Genomic DNA, 16,472 nt, shown 5'->3' with positions numbered 1-16,472 from the left:
CACGGCCACCACTGTCACAACCACCACCACCACCACTGTCACAACCACCACCACCACGGCCACCACCACTGTCACAACCACCACCACTGTCACAACCACCACCACCACCACCACGGCCACCACTGTCACAACCACCACCACTGTCACAATCACCACCACCACCACGGCCACCACCACTGTCACAACCACCATCACCACCACCACGGCCACCACCTCTGTCACAACCACCACCACCACTGTCACAACCACCACCACTGTCACAACCACCATCACCACCGCCACCACCACCACTGTCACAACCACCACCACTACAACCACCGCCACCACCACGGCCACCACTGTCACAACCACCACCACCACTGTCACAACCACCACCACCACTGTCACAACCACCACCACCACTGTCACAACCACCGCCACCACCACGGCCACCACTGTCACAACCACCACCACCACCGCCCCGGCAGGAGGTGGACAAGGAGGAGGTGGTGGACGAGGTGGAAGAGGAGGAGGTGGACAAGGAGGTGGTGGTGGACAAGGAGGTGGATAAGGTGGTGGAGGTGGACGAGGTGGTGGAGGAGGTGGACGAGGTGGTGGATGAGGAGGTGGACGAGGTGGAGGAGGAGGTGGTGGACGAGGTGGTGCCGCTACTTGCCGTGGCGTTGACGCGCGACCACAAGCCGGAGGATCCAGTGGAGAGGGAACGCATCGAGAGGCTGGGCGGGCGGTAAGACATTCGTGTGTATGTGTGTGTGTGCCTATGATACCATCAGTAGGCCTGGGCTCTGGGTCGTTCTTCGTGCTTTTGGAGTACCTGACCCTCTGCTCACGATCATTAAGGACCTTCATGATGGTGAGCGGGCCCGGGTAAAACTACGTGGCCGGGAGTCAGAGCCATTCCCTGTACACCTTGGGGTGCGACAGGGATGTCCTCTGGCTCCCACATTATTTAACATCTATTTTGACCGCGTAGTTCGTGAAGCCTTCAATAGCTGTACCGGGGGAATCTCCATATGGTACAGATATAATGGGAGGCTGATCGATGCCCGGGTGCGGTCAAGGGATGGCTCCCTATTGCTCAACCACGTTATGTCTGCTGATTTGGTAATAGCTGCTCATTCAGAGGAGGAGTTGGAGACGCTGCTGCTGAGACTGGAGCGTGCCACTAAGAGGTGGGGCCTTACCATCAGCCCCACCAAAACTAAGCACCTGCCTGGGTATTTTGTACCATCGGACACTCCACCCCCACAACTCCCTATCAGGGATGGGGCAGTTGTGGAGAGTGTGGAGAGTTTCCCATACCTGGGCAGTGTGCTTATGACTGGCTCCAGTTTAACAGCAGAGGTCTCACTCCGAATCAGTCGAGCAGCAATATCTTTTCATCGGTTGCGTAACGCTGTGTGGAAGCTACCTGGTTTGTCGCTCCGCACTAAGCTTCAGGTCTTCTCGGCCACGGTCATTCCCTCCCTTCTATACGCTTGCGAAACATGGACCCCCCTAATGGAACATCTTCGCCGGTGTGAAACATTTAGGCTGGCCTGCCTACGATCCATCCTGGGTTTAACCAGACTGGATTGTGTGAGGAGCTCACAAATCCTTGAAAGATCTGGACAAGGTCCCATCGGTGAGCTCCTCCGGCGGGCAAGGCTGCGATGGCTGGGTCATGTAGCCCGCATGCCCAGCCACCTCATACCGAAACAGCTTTTGTTCGGCCAGATTGAGGGGGCTAAGCGGGCGCGGCACGGGCTAGAGAAGAGATGGAGTGATGTGGTACAAGAGGACGTGGAGCTGAGTGGACTTGCCGATGACTGGTACCAGCGGTGTCAAGATCGGCCTCTGTGGAGGAGGCTCGTGAAGGACGCTACTGGGCAGTTGGAGGCAGTCGCCCACCAACAACAACGGAGGGCAGAGGAGCGACGCTCACAACAACGAGCGGAGCGCCGGGTGGCTAAAGCACAGCAGGTTGGCACAGTAGGGGGCACAGGTGCTGCATCAGCCAGTCATCTCAGTCAGTCGACCCGTGGCACCTGGGTCTGCCCCGTGACCTCCTGCCAGCGGGCGTTCGACACTTCACGTGGCCTCAGGGTGCACATAGCCTGGCACAAGCGTCGTGGTGACGTCACCGCCACTTAGTGGCAAATGGCGGTTGTTGTTCTTGTGTATGTGTGTGTGTGTATGTGTATGTGTGTGTGTATGTGTGTGTATGTGTGTGTGTCTGTGTGTGTATGTGTGTGTCTGTGTGTGTGTGTGTGTATGTGTGTGTGTATGTGTGTCTGTGTGTGTGTATGTGTATAATACCCAGGCACCTGCCTGGGTATTTTGTACCATCGGACACTCCACCCCCACAACTCCCAATCGGTGATGGGGCAGTTGTGGAGAGAGTGGAGAGTTTCCCATACCTGGGCAGTGTGCTTATGACCGGCTCTAGTTTAACAGCAGAGGTCTCACTCCGAATCAGTCCAGCGACAATATATTTTCATCGGTTGTGTAACGCTGTGTGGAAGCTACCTGGTCTGTCGCTCCACAGTAAGCTTCAGGTCTTCTCGGCCACGGTCATTCCCTCCCTTCTCTACGCTTGCGAAACGTGGACCCCCCTAATGGAACATCTTCGCCGGTGTGAAACATTTAGGCTGGCCTGCCTACGATCCATCCTGGGTTTAACCAGGCTGGATTGTAGTGAGGAGCTCACAAATCCTTGAAAGATCTGGGCAAGGCACCATCGGTGAGCTCCTCCGGCAGGCAAGGCTGCGATGGCTGGGTCATGTAGCCCGCATGACCAGCCACCGCATGCCGAAACAGCTTTTGTTCAGCCGGATTGAGGGGGCTAAACGAGCTCGGCACGGGCTAGAGAAGAGATGGAGTGATGTGGTACAGGAGGACGTGGAGCTGAGTGGACTTGCCGATGACTGGTGCCAGCGGTGTCAAGATCGGCCTCTGTGGAGGAGGCTTGTGAAGGACGCTTCTGGGCAGTTGGAGGCAGTCGCCCTCCAACAACAACGGAGGGCGGAGGAGCGACGCTCACAACAACGAGCGGAACGCCGGGTGGCTAAAGCACAGCAGGTTGCCACAGTAGGGGGCACAGGTGGTGCATCAGCCAGTCGTCTCAATCAGTCGACCCGTGGCACCTGGGTCTGCCCCGTGACCTCCTGCCCGCGGGCGTTCGACACTTCACGTGGCCTCAGGGTGCACATAGCCTGGCACAAGCGTTGTGGTGACGTCATCGCCACTTAGTGGCGAATGGCGGTTGTTGTTGTGTGTGTGTATATATGTGTGTGTATGTGTGTGTGTATGTGTGTATGGGTGTATGGGGAGGAGTAGTGTAGTGGTTAGCGCGCTGTGCTACGAACCTGATGACCCGGGTTCGATTCCCGCTCACAGCCAACACCAGTCACGATTATCTGAACCGGTCCAGGGCCTCCCCTAGGTCGACTAAGCCTCAAATGAATACCTGGTACGGTGTGTAAACATCGCCACTAGGGAGACAAAGGCGGCCGGGCGTGGTGCTGGGCACCCACCCCCTCGTGTACCGTTCCGGCCTCCGTAGGTGCTGCTCGCTAACAGCACTTGCCCCTACAGTCTGTTACAGGCTACACGGGGGATCTTTGTGTGTGCTCGCTAACAGCACTTGCCCCTACAGTCTGTTACAGGCTACACGGGGGATCTTTGTCTTTGTGTGTGCTCGCTAACAGCACTTGCCCGTACAGTCTGTTAAGGCTACACGGGGGATCTTTGTCTTTGTGTGTCTGCCCACCAGGGTGATGAGGAAGCCAGGGGGGCCTTGCCGTGTGGCCTGGAGGAGGCCCCTTGTGGCTCACTGCGGCCCTGGGCAGCAAAGCTCAGCCACGGAGGACATCCCCTTCCTGGCCGTGTCACGCTCCCTCGGTACACACACACACACCTACACACACACCTACACACACACCTATACACACCTACACACATACACCTACACACACACCTACACACACACCTACACACACCTACACACACACACACCTACACACACACACCTACACACACACACACACCTACACACACACACAGCTACACACACACCTATACACACACCTACACAACAACAACAACAACCGCCATTCGCCACTAAGTGGCGGTGACGTCACCACGATGCTTGTGCCAGGCTATGTGCACCCTGAGGCCACGTGAAGTGTCGAACGCCCGCTGGCAGGAGGTCACGGGGCAGACCCAGGTGCCACGGGTCGACTGACTGAGATGACTGGCTGATGCACCACCTGTGCCCCCTACTGTGCCAACCTGCTGTGCTTTAGCCACCCGGCGCTCCGCTCGTTGTTCTGAGCGTCGCTCCTCTGCCCTCCATTGTTGTTGGAGAGCGACTACCTCCAACTGCCCAGTAGCATCCTTCACGAGCCTCCTCCACAGAGGCCGATCTTGACACCGCTGGTACCAGTCATCGGCAAGTCCACTCAGCTCCACCTCCTCCTGTACCACATCACTCCATCTCTTCTCTAGCCCGTGCCGCGCTCGTTTAGCCCCCTCAATCCGGCCGAACAAAAGCTGTTTCGGCATGCGGTGGCTGGGCATGCGGGCTACATGACCCAGCCATCGCAGCCTTGCCCGCCGGAGGAGCTCACCGATGGTGCCTTGCCCAGATCTTTCAAGGATTTGTGAGCTCCTCACACAATCCAGCCTGGTTAAACCCAGGATGGATCGTAGGCAGGCCAGCCTAAATGTTTCACACCAGCGAAGATGTTCCATTAGGGGGGTCCACGTTTCGCAAGCGTAGAGAAGGGAGGGAATGACTGTGGCCGAGAAGACTTGACGCTTAGTGCGGAGCGACAGACTAGGTAGCTTCCACACAGCGTTACGCAACCGATGAAAAGATATTGCCGCTCGACTGATTCGGAGTGAGACCTCTGCTGTTAAACTGGAGCCGGTCATAAGCACACTGCCCAGGTATGGGAAACTCTCCACTCTCTCCACAACTGCCCCATCACCGATTGGGAGTTGTGGGGGTGGAGTGTCCGCTGGTACAAAATACCCAGGCAGGTGCTTAGTTTTGGTGGGGCTGATGGTAAAGCCTCACCTCTTAGTGGCACGCTCCAGTCTCAGCAGCAGCGTCTCCAACTCCTCCTCTGAATGAGCAGCTATTACCAAATCATCAGCATACATGACGTGGTTGAGCAATAAGGAGCCATCCCTTGACCGCACCCGGGCATCGATCAGCCTACCATTATATATGTACCATATGGAGATTCCCCCGGTACAGCTATTGAAGGCTTCACGAACTACATGGTCAAAATAGATGTTAAATAATGTGGGAGCCAGAGGACATCCCTGTCGCACCCCAAGGTGTACAGGGAATGGCTCTGACTCCCGGCCACGTAGTTTTACCCGGGCCCGCTCACCATCATGAAGGTCCTTAATGATCGTGAGCAGAGGGTCAGGTACTCCAAAAGCATGAAGAACAACCCAGAGCCCAGGTCTACTGATGGTATCATAGGCCTTGACCAGGTCAAGAAAGCAGATATGTAGGTCTTTTTGGAATTCCCTACACCTCTGCTGTAGCAGACGGACAGAAAATATGGCATCTTTGCAGGACCGCCCTTTCCTGAAACCGCATTGGGGCTCCGCAAGCCTCTCCTCAGCGTGCCTGGCAAGGCGATGTTGAATAATCCTTGCCAGGACCTTTCCCGGCACACTGTAGTTGTTACAGTCTGTGCGGTCCCACTTCTTAAAAAGGGGGACCACCAGGGCATCCTTCCAATCCTGCGGACCCCGTCCAGTGGTCCAGACTGTTGTTATGATGTCATATAGGGCAGTCTGTGCACAAACGCCGCCCTCCCTCAGCATTTCGCTTGGGAGATCATCTCTGCCCGCTGCCTTTCCTGGTCTCAGACTCCAGATCGCCTTCAGTACTTCCTCAACAGATGGCACCTTAGCCAGCCACTCACAGGGGGTGACTTCTTCCAATATTTGAGGCACCGTAGCCTCAGCAGGGTCATCCTCACTTTGTGCCACGATGTTTTCCCGATTGAGGGATTTTCCCTCCCCCAGGACCTCACAGAAATGCTCAGCAAATCTGCAAACCTGTTCCTGGGGGTCGAAGATTGGGTCACCGTTTTTTTTCCTAATGATGGTAATAGGTGTGGCGCTGCAGATTACTTTTTTGATGGAGTTAAATAGAGATTTGTGATCACGGGCCACTGAGGCAGACTCCATCTCCTCAGCAACCCGCGACCACCACCCATCCTTGCAGCACCTCATGGCTCTCCGAACCTCCGAGCGAAGGCTGCGGTAAGCCTCCTCATTCTCTGACATGGGATTCTGTAACTGATGACAGTGGGCCTGTCGTTTTTTCTCAACCATCCTGAACACCTCCTCTGTCAGCCAGGGTCTCTGGGGAGGTCTGGACCGCGTACCCAAAGCAGCCATTGCAGCTGCATGAGTCACAGTCCTAAACCTCGCCCATTTACCCTCGACATCAGGAGGAGTCGGGGACGATGCCAATCCCAGCCGCAAGCGATGATGAAATTCTCGCTTGCAACTTTCATCAGATAACTGAGACCAGGCCACTTTAGGTTGGAATGGGGTCCTGGGTGTACACCCACCACCGGAGTTGAAGAATAGCAGGCACATCTTACAGATGACTAGTCGGATGGTCAGAAGGCAGATCAGCTCCACGGTAGGTCCTGGTGTCAAGGACATGGGCTCGCATCCGCTGGTCCGTCACTATCTAGTCCAGCAGATGTTCTTGCTTGGACTCGGCATGCATCCATGATGTTGTGTGGATGCGCCGATGCCGGAACAGCGTGTTGGTAATTACTAGCCCATGGGCTGCACAAAAATCTAGCAGCCTTCTACCGTTGTTATTGAGCTGATCTGGCCCATGCCCTCCAATCACTCCAGACCAGGTGCCAGTATCATGACCAACTCGGGCATTGAAGTCACCCAACATGATGACTCTATCCCGAGGGGCCACTTTAGCCAGCACCTGTGACAGGAGGTCATAGAAGTCATCTGACTCATCGGCTTTGCCTGCATCCCTCCACGGATGTTCATCTTCGGTGGGGGCATAAGTAACCACGACCACCATTCCTCGCCTCCAGTTGATGGGAAGGCGAGCCCAAAGTAGCCTGGGACTTACAGCTTCCCACACCTCACCGCCATGTTCCCACGCCCCTTTATTCTTTTGTTCAAAAGAAGAGCCACACCCTGTTGTTTGGCAGTCTGCTGCCCCGAGTAGAGGACTGTCCACCCCTCATAGTGGCAGGAGCCAGAGCCGGTCCACCGGACCTCCTGAATGCCACATAGATCCAGGCGGTACCGGTCCAGCTCCCGACAGAGGAGTGGCAGCCTCTCCTCCGCAGTGAGTGTTCGAACATTCCACGTGGCCACCCGTAGTGGTTTTTCGTTGTTTCTGGAGGAGCCCCGAGGGTAGATATTCAATCTCCTGGCTCCGCCAATTGGGGTTTGGCCAGGAGACGTCATAGACGCCTGGCCTCCCGGGGCCTCCGGCACAAGCTTATTAGTAATATATTCTTAATTCGTGGTTTAGTGGTAATTAATTGAAGGTGGAGGGGTTACCAGCCCCTCGCATCCATCCAGAGCCCCCGTTTAGCCCCTGTGTGTGTATGTAGAGGAGCCAATCAAAATTGGACCTCCCCCCACAGCACTGTCCACGACAGAGTTGCCCGTCCGGCACACACACCTACACACACACCTACACACACCTACACACACACCTATACACACACCTACACACACCTACACACACCCCTACACACACACCTACACACACCTACACACACACCTACACACACACACCTACACACACACACTTACACACACACACCTACACACACACCTACACACACCTACACACACACCTACACACACACACACCTATACACACCCGTGGCACCTCCTGGCGACCTCCTGCCAGCGGGCATTCGACACTTCATCTGGCGTTAAAAGTGCACGTAGCCTGGCACAGGCGCCCTGGTTATGTCATCGCCACCTAATGGCGAATGGCGGTTGTTGTGAAACGTGTGTTCATGTATATGTGTGTGTACGCATAGGTGTGTTTACGTGTGTGTTTACGAGTGTGTGTACATGTGTGTACGTGTTTGTGTGTACGTGTGTGTGTGTACGTGTGTGTGTACGTGTGTGTACGTGTGTGTGTACGTGTGTGTACGTGTGTGTGTGTGTACGTGTGTGCGTGTGTGTGTACGTGTGTACGTGTGTGTGTACGTGTGTCCGTGTGTGTACGTGTCCATGTGTGTGCGTACGTGTGTACGTGTGTGTGTACGTGTGTGTACGTGTGTGTGTACGTGTGTAAGTGTGTGTGTACGTGTGTGTACGTGTGTGTGTGTATGTGTGTGTGTACGTGTGTGTGTACGTGTGTGTACGTGTGTGTGTGTACGTGTGTGTGTGTGTACGTGTGTGTGTGTACGTGTGTGAGTGTGTACGTGTGTGTGTGTACGTGTGTGTGTGTACGTGTGCACGTGTGCGTGTGTGTACGTGTGTGTGTGTGTACGTGTGTGTGAGTGTGTACGTGTGTGAGTGTGTACGTGTGTGAGTGTGTGTGTGTACGTGTGTACGTGTGTGTGTACGTGTGGGTGTGTGTACGTGTGTGTGTACGTGTGTGTGTGTGGTACGTGTGTGTGTGTACGTATGTGTGTGTACGTGTGTGTGTACGTGTGTGTGTGTGTACGTGTGTGTGTGTTGGCGATATCCCACAGGGGACCTCTGGAGCTACGACTTTGCGAGCGCCCAGTTTGTGGTCTCCCCCGAGCCGGACGTCAGCGCCTACAGGCTGGACCCAGGGCACCACCGCTACCTGGTGCTGGCCACCGACGGAGTCTGGGATGTCCTCACGCCCACAGAGGCCGTGGCGCTCTGTCATCGTGCGGACGCACAGCAGCAGCAGCGAGCACGGGCACGTCTACATACACACACACACGTCTACATAGACACAAACGTCTACATACACACACACACGTCTACATACATACACACACACGTCTACATACACTCACACACGTCTACATACACGCACACACATATACACACACACACACGTCTACATACACACACACACACGTCTACATACACACACACACATATACACACACGTATACATACACACACACACACGTCTACATACACACACACGTCTACATACACACATACGTCTACATGCACACACACACACACGTCTACATACACACACACGTCTACATACACACACACACGTCTACATACACACACACGCCTACATACACACACGTCTACATACACACACACTATACACTTACACACGTCTACATACACACACACACGTTTACACACACACACGTCTACATACACACACACGTCTACATACACACGTCTACACACACACACGTCTACATACACACACACGTCTACACACACACACACGTCTACACACACACACTATACATACACACACACACACGTCTACATACACGCACACACGTCTACATATACACACACGTCTACATACACACACACATCTACATACACACACACACACGTCTACATACACACACACACGTCTACATACACACACACACGTCTACATACACACAAACGTCTACATACACACACACACGTCTACATACACACACACACATCTACATACACACACACACGTCTACATACACACACACACGTCTACATACACACACACACGTCTACATACACACACACACGTCTACATACACACACACGTCTACATACACACACGTCTACATGCACACACACACACGTCTACATACACACACACGTCTACATACACACACACACACGTCTACACACACACACACGCCTACATACACACACACACGTCTACATACACACACACACACGTCTACATACACACACACTATACACTTACACACGTCTACATACACACACACACGTTTACACACACACACACGTCTACATACACACACACACTATATATACACACACACACACGTCTACATACACACACACGTCTACATACACACGTCTACACACACACACGTCTACATACACACACACGCGTCTACATACGCACACACGTCTACATACACACACGTCTACATACACACACACGTCTACATATACACACACGTCTACATACACACACACACGTCTACATACACACACACGCGTCTACATACGCACACACGTCTACATACACACACGTCTACATACACACACACGTCTACATATACACACACGTCTACATACACACACACACGTCTACATACACGCACACACGTCTACATACACACACACACGTCTACATACACACACACACACGTCTACATACACACACACGCGTCTACATACGCACACACGTCTACATACACACACGTCTACATACACACACACGTCTACACACACACACTATACATACACACACACACGTCTACATACACGCACACACGTCTACATACACACACACACATCTACATACACACACACACGTCTACATACACTCACACACGTCTAAATACACGCACACACGTCTACATACACACACACACGTCTACATACACACACACACACGTCTACATACACACACATATACACACACGTCTACATACACACACACACGTCTACATACACACACACGTCTACATACACACACACGTCTACATACACACACACACGTCTACACACACACACGCCTACATACACACACACACGTCTACATACACACACACACGTCTACATACACACACACTATACACTTACACACGTCTACATACACACACACACGTCTACATACACACACACGTCTACACACACACACTATACATACACACACACACGTCTACATACACGCACACACGTCTACATACACACACACATCTACATACACACACACACGTCTACATACACACACACACGTCTACATACACACACACACGTCTACATCCACACACACACATCTACACACACACACGTCTACATACACACACACGTCTACATACACACGTCTACACACACACACGTCTGCATACACACACACACGTCTACACACACACACTATACATACACACACACACGTCTACATACACGCACATACGTCTACATACACACACACATCTACATACACACACACACGTCTACATACACACACACACGTCTACATACACACACACACGTCTACATCCACACACACACATCTACACACACACACACGTCTACATGCACTTACACGTCTCATCCTGCAGGCCAGCGGTGGTGGTGGTGCCGGTGGTGGTGGTGGTGATGTCGGTGGTGGTGCCGGTGGTTGTGCTGGTGGTGGTGCCGGTGGTTGTGCTGCTGGTGGTGCCGGTTGTTGTGCCGGTGGTGCCAGCAGCAGCAGCAGCGGTGTAGACCTGACGCTGGCGCAGGCGCTGGTGGCGGAGGCGCTGTCCCGCTGGCACCGGCTCGGCACCAAGGCCGACAACGTGAGCGCCGTGGTGGCGCGGCTGTGCCCGTCGGCGGCGTCGCCGGCGCCCCGGCTCGGTGCCGACGGCGCCGCCGGCGCCGTGCTCGTTGCCGGCGGAGGAGGAATGGTCGCTGGTGGTAGTGGTGGTGGCGCCGTCCGTGCGTCAGCCCTGGCCAGGAGTGGAACCGAGGTTCTACGAGGGCCGGGCACCGAGGAGCTACCCAGCAACAACAGCAGCAGCAGCAACAACAACAGCAACAGCAGCAGCGGCAACAGCAGCAGTGGGAAGTTCACTCCACTGCTGGCTGACCTGGTGAGGGCACCGTCACGATGCGTGGTGTGTGTGTGTGTACATGTGTATGTGTGTATGTGTGTGCGTGTGTACGTGTGTTTGTGTGTATGTGTATTTGTGTGCGTGTGTATGTGTGTTTGTGTGTATGTGTGCGTGTTTGTGTGTGTGTACGTGTGCGTGTGTGTGCGTGTGTTTGTGCGTGTGTGTACGTGTGTTTGTGTGTATGTGTGTACGTGTGTGTGTGTTTGTGTGTATGTGTGCGTGTTTGTGTGTGTACGTGTGTGTGTATATGTGTTTATGTGTGTTTGTGTGTATGTGTGCGTGTTTGTGTGTGTACGTGTGTGTGTGTGTATATGTGTTTGTGTGTGTATGTGTTTGTGTGTATGTGTGTTTGTGTGTATGTGTGTGTGTTTGTGTGTACGTGTGTGTGTGTGTGTGGATGTGTACGTGTGTGTGTACGTGTGTTTGTCTGTAAGTGTGCGTGTGTTTGTCTGTCCAGCGAAACGATCCCCTACCTCATTGGTGTCGGACGGTAATGCTGTGACTCTGTGTGTGGTGAGTCTATGGGTCTTTGTGTGTGGTGAGTCTATGGGTCTCTGTGTGAGTGAGTCTATGGGTCTCTGTGTGTGGTGAGTCTATGGGTCTCTGTGTGTGGTGAGTCTATGGGTCTCTGTGTGTTGTGAGTCTATGGGTCTCTGTGTGTGGTGAGTCTCTGGGTCTCTGTGTGTGGTGAGTCTATGGGTCTCTGTGTGTGATGAGTCTATGGGTCTCTGTGTGTGGTGAGTCTATGGGTCTCTGTGTGTGGTGAGTCTATGGGTCTCTGTGTGTGCTGAGTCTATGGGTCTCTGTGTGTGGTGAGTCTATGGGTCTCTGTGTGTGGTGAGTCTATGGGTCTCTGTGTGTGGTGAGTCTATGGGTCTCTGTGTGTGGTGAGTCTATGGGTCTCTGTGTGTGGTGAGTCTATGGGTCTCTGTGTGTGGTGAGTCTATGGTTCTCTGTGTGGTGAGTCTATGGGTCTCTGTGTGTGGTGAGTCTATGGGTCTCTGTGTGTGGTGAGTCTGTGGGTCTCTGTGTGTGGTGAGTCTATGGGTCTCTGTGTGTGGTGAGTCTATGGGTCTCTGTGTGTGGTGAGTCTATGGTTCTCTGTGTGGTGAGTCTATGGGTCTCTGTGTGTGGTGAGTCTATGGGTCTCTGTGTGTGGTGAGTCTGTGGGTCTCTGTGTGGTGAGTCTATGGGTCTCTGTGTGTGGTGAGTCTATGGGTCTCTGTGTGTGGTGAGTATATGGGTCTCTATGTGTGGTGAGTCTATGGGTCTCTGTGTGTGGTGAGTCTATGGGTCTCTGTGTGATGAGTCTATGGGTCTCTGTGTGTGGTGAGTCTATGGGTCTCTGTGTGTGGTGAGTCTGTGGGTCTCTGTGTGTGGTGAGTCTATGGGTCTCTGTGTGTGGTGAGTCTATGGGTCTCTGTGTGTGGTGAGTCTATGGGTCTCTGTGTGTGGTGAGTCTATGAGTCTCTGTGTGTGGTGAGTCTATGGGTCTCTGTGTGTGGTGAGTCTATGGGTCTCTGTGTGTGGTGAGTCTATGGGTCTCTGTGTGTGGTGAGTCTATGAGTCTCTGTGTGTGGTGAGTCTATGGGTCTCTGTGTGTGGTGAGTCTATGGGTCTCTGTGTGTGGTGAGTCTATGGGTCTCTGTGTGTCATGAGTCTGTGGGTCTCTGTGTGTGGTGAGTCTATGGGTCTCTGTGTGTGGTGAGTCTATGGGTCTCTGTGTGTGGTGAGTCTATGGGTCTCTGTGTGTGGTGAGTCTATGAGTCTCTGTGTGTGGTGAGTCTATGGGTCTCTGTGTGTGGTGAGTCTATGGGTCTCTGTGTGTGGTGAGTCTATGGGTCTCTGTGTGTGATGAGTCTGTGGGTCTCTGTGTGTGGTGAGTCTATGGGTCTCTGTGTGTGGTGAGTCTATGGGTCTCTGTGTGTGGTGAGTCTATGGGTCTCTGTGTGGTGAGTCTATGGGTCTCTGTGTGTGGTGAGTCTATGGGTCTCTGTGTGTGGTGAGTCTATGGGTCTCTGTGTGGTGAGTCTGTGGGTCTCTGTGTGTGGTGAGTCTATGGGTCTCTGTGTGTGGTGAGTCTGTGGGTCTCTGTGTGGTGAGTCTATGGGTCTCTGTGTGTGGTGAGTCTATGAGTCTCTGTGTGTGGTGAGTCTATGGGTCTCTGTGTGTGGTGAGTCTATGAGTCTCTGTGTGTGGTGAGTCTATGGGTCTCTGTGTGTGGTGAGTCTATGGGTCTCTGTGTGTGGTGAGTCTATGGGTCTCTGTGTAGTGAGTCTGTGGGTCTCTGTGTGATGAGTCTGTGGGTCTCTGTGTGTGGTGAGTCTATGGGTCTCTGTGTGTGGTGAGTCTATGGGTCTCTGTGTGTGGTGAGTCTATGGGTCTCTGTGTGTGGTGAGTCTATGAGTCTCTGTGTGTGGTGAGTCTATGGGTCTCTGTGTGTGGTGAGTCTATGGGTCTCTGTGTGTGGTGAGTCTATGAGTCTCTGTGTGTGGTGAGTCTATGGGTCTCTGTGTGTGGTGAGTCTATGGGTCTCTGTGTGTGGTGAGTCTATGAGTCTCTGTGTGTGGTGAGTCTATGGGTCTCTGTGTGTGGTGAGTCTATGGGTCTCTGTGTGTGGTGAGTCTATGGGTCTCTGTGTGTCATGAGTCTGTGGGTCTCTGTGTGTGGTGAGTCTATGGGTCTCTGTGTGTGGTGAGTCTATGGGTCTCTGTGTGTGGTGAGTCTATGGGTCTCTGTGTGTGGTGAGTCTATGAGTCTCTGTGTGTGGTGAGTCTATGGGTCTCTGTGTGTGGTGAGTCTATGGGTCTCTGTGTGTGGTGAGTCTATGGGTCTCTGTGTGTGATGAGTCTGTGGGTCTCTGTGTGTGGTGAGTCTATGGGTCTCTGTGTGTGGTGAGTCTATGGGTCTCTGTGTGTGGTGAGTCTATGGGTCTCTGTGTGGTGAGTCTATGGGTCTCTGTGTGTGGTGAGTCTATGGGTCTCTGTGTGTGGTGAGTCTATGGGTCTCTGTGTGGTGAGTCTGTGGGTCTCTGTGTGTGGTGAGTCTATGGGTCTCTGTGTGTGGTGAGTCTGTGGGTCTCTGTGTGGTGAGTCTATGGGTCTCTGTGTGTGGTGAGTCTATGAGTCTCTGTGTGTGGTGAGTCTATGGGTCTCTGTGTGTGGTGAGTCTATGAGTCTCTGTGTGTGGTGAGTCTATGGGTCTCTGTGTGTGGTGAGTCTATGGGTCTCTGTGTGTGGTGAGTCTATGGGTCTCTGTGTAGTGAGTCTGTGGGTCTCTGTGTGATGAGTCTATGGGTCTCTGTGTGTGGTGAGTCTATGGGTCTCTGTGTGTGGTGAGTCTATGGGTCTCTGTGTGTGGTGAGTCTATGGGTCTCGGTGTGTGGTGAGTCTATGGGTCTCTATGTGTGGTGAGTCTTTGGGTCTCTGTGTGTGGGTAACTCCCCACCCCCTCCCTTTCCAGGGCTGCAGCCAGGAGGAGATTCCCAGCAAGCGCAGCCGCAGGAGCGGTCCTCACGAGGGCACCGCCTCAGACTAGCACCTCAGACTAGCGCCGCAGACTAGTACCTCAGACTAGCGCCTCAGACTAGCACCTCAGACTAGCGCCTCAGACTAGCGCCTCAGACTAGCGCCTCAGACTGGTGCCTCAGACTAGCACCTCAGACTGGCGCCTCAGACTAGCGCCTTGGACTAGCGCCTCAGACTAGTGCCTCAGACTAGTGCCTCAGACTAGCGCCTCAGACTGGTGCCTCAGACTAGCACCTCAGACTAGCGCCTCAGACTAGCGCCTCAGACTTGCGCCTCAGCCCAGCGCCTCAGACTAGCGCCTCAGACTAGCGGGGACCCCGGTAGAGGGACCCTGGGACCCTGGTAGAGGGACCCTGGTAGAGGGACCCTAGTAGTGGGACCCTGGTAGAGGGACCCTGGTAGAGGGACCCTGGTAGTGGGACCCTGGTAGAGGGACCCCGGTAGAGGGACCCCGGTAGAGGGACCCTGGTAGGGGGACCCTGGTAGAGGCCTGGTAGTGGGACCCTGGTAGTGGGACCCTGGTAGTGGGACCCTGGTAGTAGGACCCTGGTAGAGGGACTCCGGTAGAGGGACCCTGGTAGTGGGACCCCGGTAGAGGGACCCCGGTAGAGGGACCCTGGTAGAGGGACCCTGGTAGAGGGACCCTGGTAGTGGGACCCTGGTAGAGGGACCCCGGTAGAGGGACCCCGGTAGAGGGACCCTGGTAGAGGGACCCTGGTAGAGGGTCCCTGGTAGAGGGACCCTGGTAGAGGGACCTTGGTAGTGGGACCCTGGTAGAGGGACCCTGGTAGAGGGACCTGGTAGAGGGACCCCAGTAGAGGGACCCTGGTAGAGGGACCCCGGTAGAGGGACCCTGGTAGAGGGACCCTGGTAGAGGGACCCTGGTAGAGGGACCCTGGTAGTGGGACCCTGGTAGAGGGACCCTGGTAGAGGGACCCCGGTAGAGGGACCCTGGTAGGGGGACCCTGGTAGAGGGACCCTGGTAGAGGGACCCTGGTAGAGGGACCCTGGTAGTGGGACCCCAGTAGAAGGACCCCGGTAGAGGGACCCCGGTAGAGGGACCCTGGTAGAGGGATCCTGGTAGAGGCCTGGTAGTGGGACCCTGGTAGTGGGACCCTGGTAGAGGGACCCTGGTAGAGGGACCCTGGTAGAGGGACCCCGGTAGAGGGACCCCGGTAGA

At 54.2% G+C, this 16,472-nt stretch overlaps 1 protein-coding gene across 1 annotated transcript; it reads left to right on the top strand.

The window, feature by feature from the left end:
* The first annotated feature begins 1 nt into the window (after position 1).
* Positions 2-16,129, top strand: LOC142909668 (uncharacterized). The gene is made up of 5 exons (XM_076059789.1): positions 2-727; positions 3,755-3,882; positions 8,721-8,917; positions 11,232-11,744; positions 15,228-16,129. Exons 2-5 carry the CDS (start codon positions 3,759-3,761, stop codon positions 15,300-15,302), a joined length of 909 nt encoding a protein of 302 aa, XP_075915904.1. The 5' UTR covers positions 2-727; positions 3,755-3,758; the 3' UTR covers positions 15,303-16,129.
* The last annotated feature ends 343 nt before the right edge of the window (positions 16,130-16,472 follow it).

This window comes from Petromyzon marinus, unplaced genomic scaffold (genome assembly GCF_048934315.1).
Source record: "Petromyzon marinus isolate PM22_M1 ecotype Great Lakes invasive population unplaced genomic scaffold, UKy_Petmar_22M1.pri1.0 PM_G_Scaffold_13, whole genome shotgun sequence".
Lineage (NCBI taxonomy): Eukaryota > Metazoa > Chordata > Hyperoartia > Petromyzontiformes > Petromyzontidae > Petromyzon > Petromyzon marinus.
Note: the sequence above shows the minus strand (reverse complement) of the source record. Positions and strands in the feature narration are given on the sequence as shown.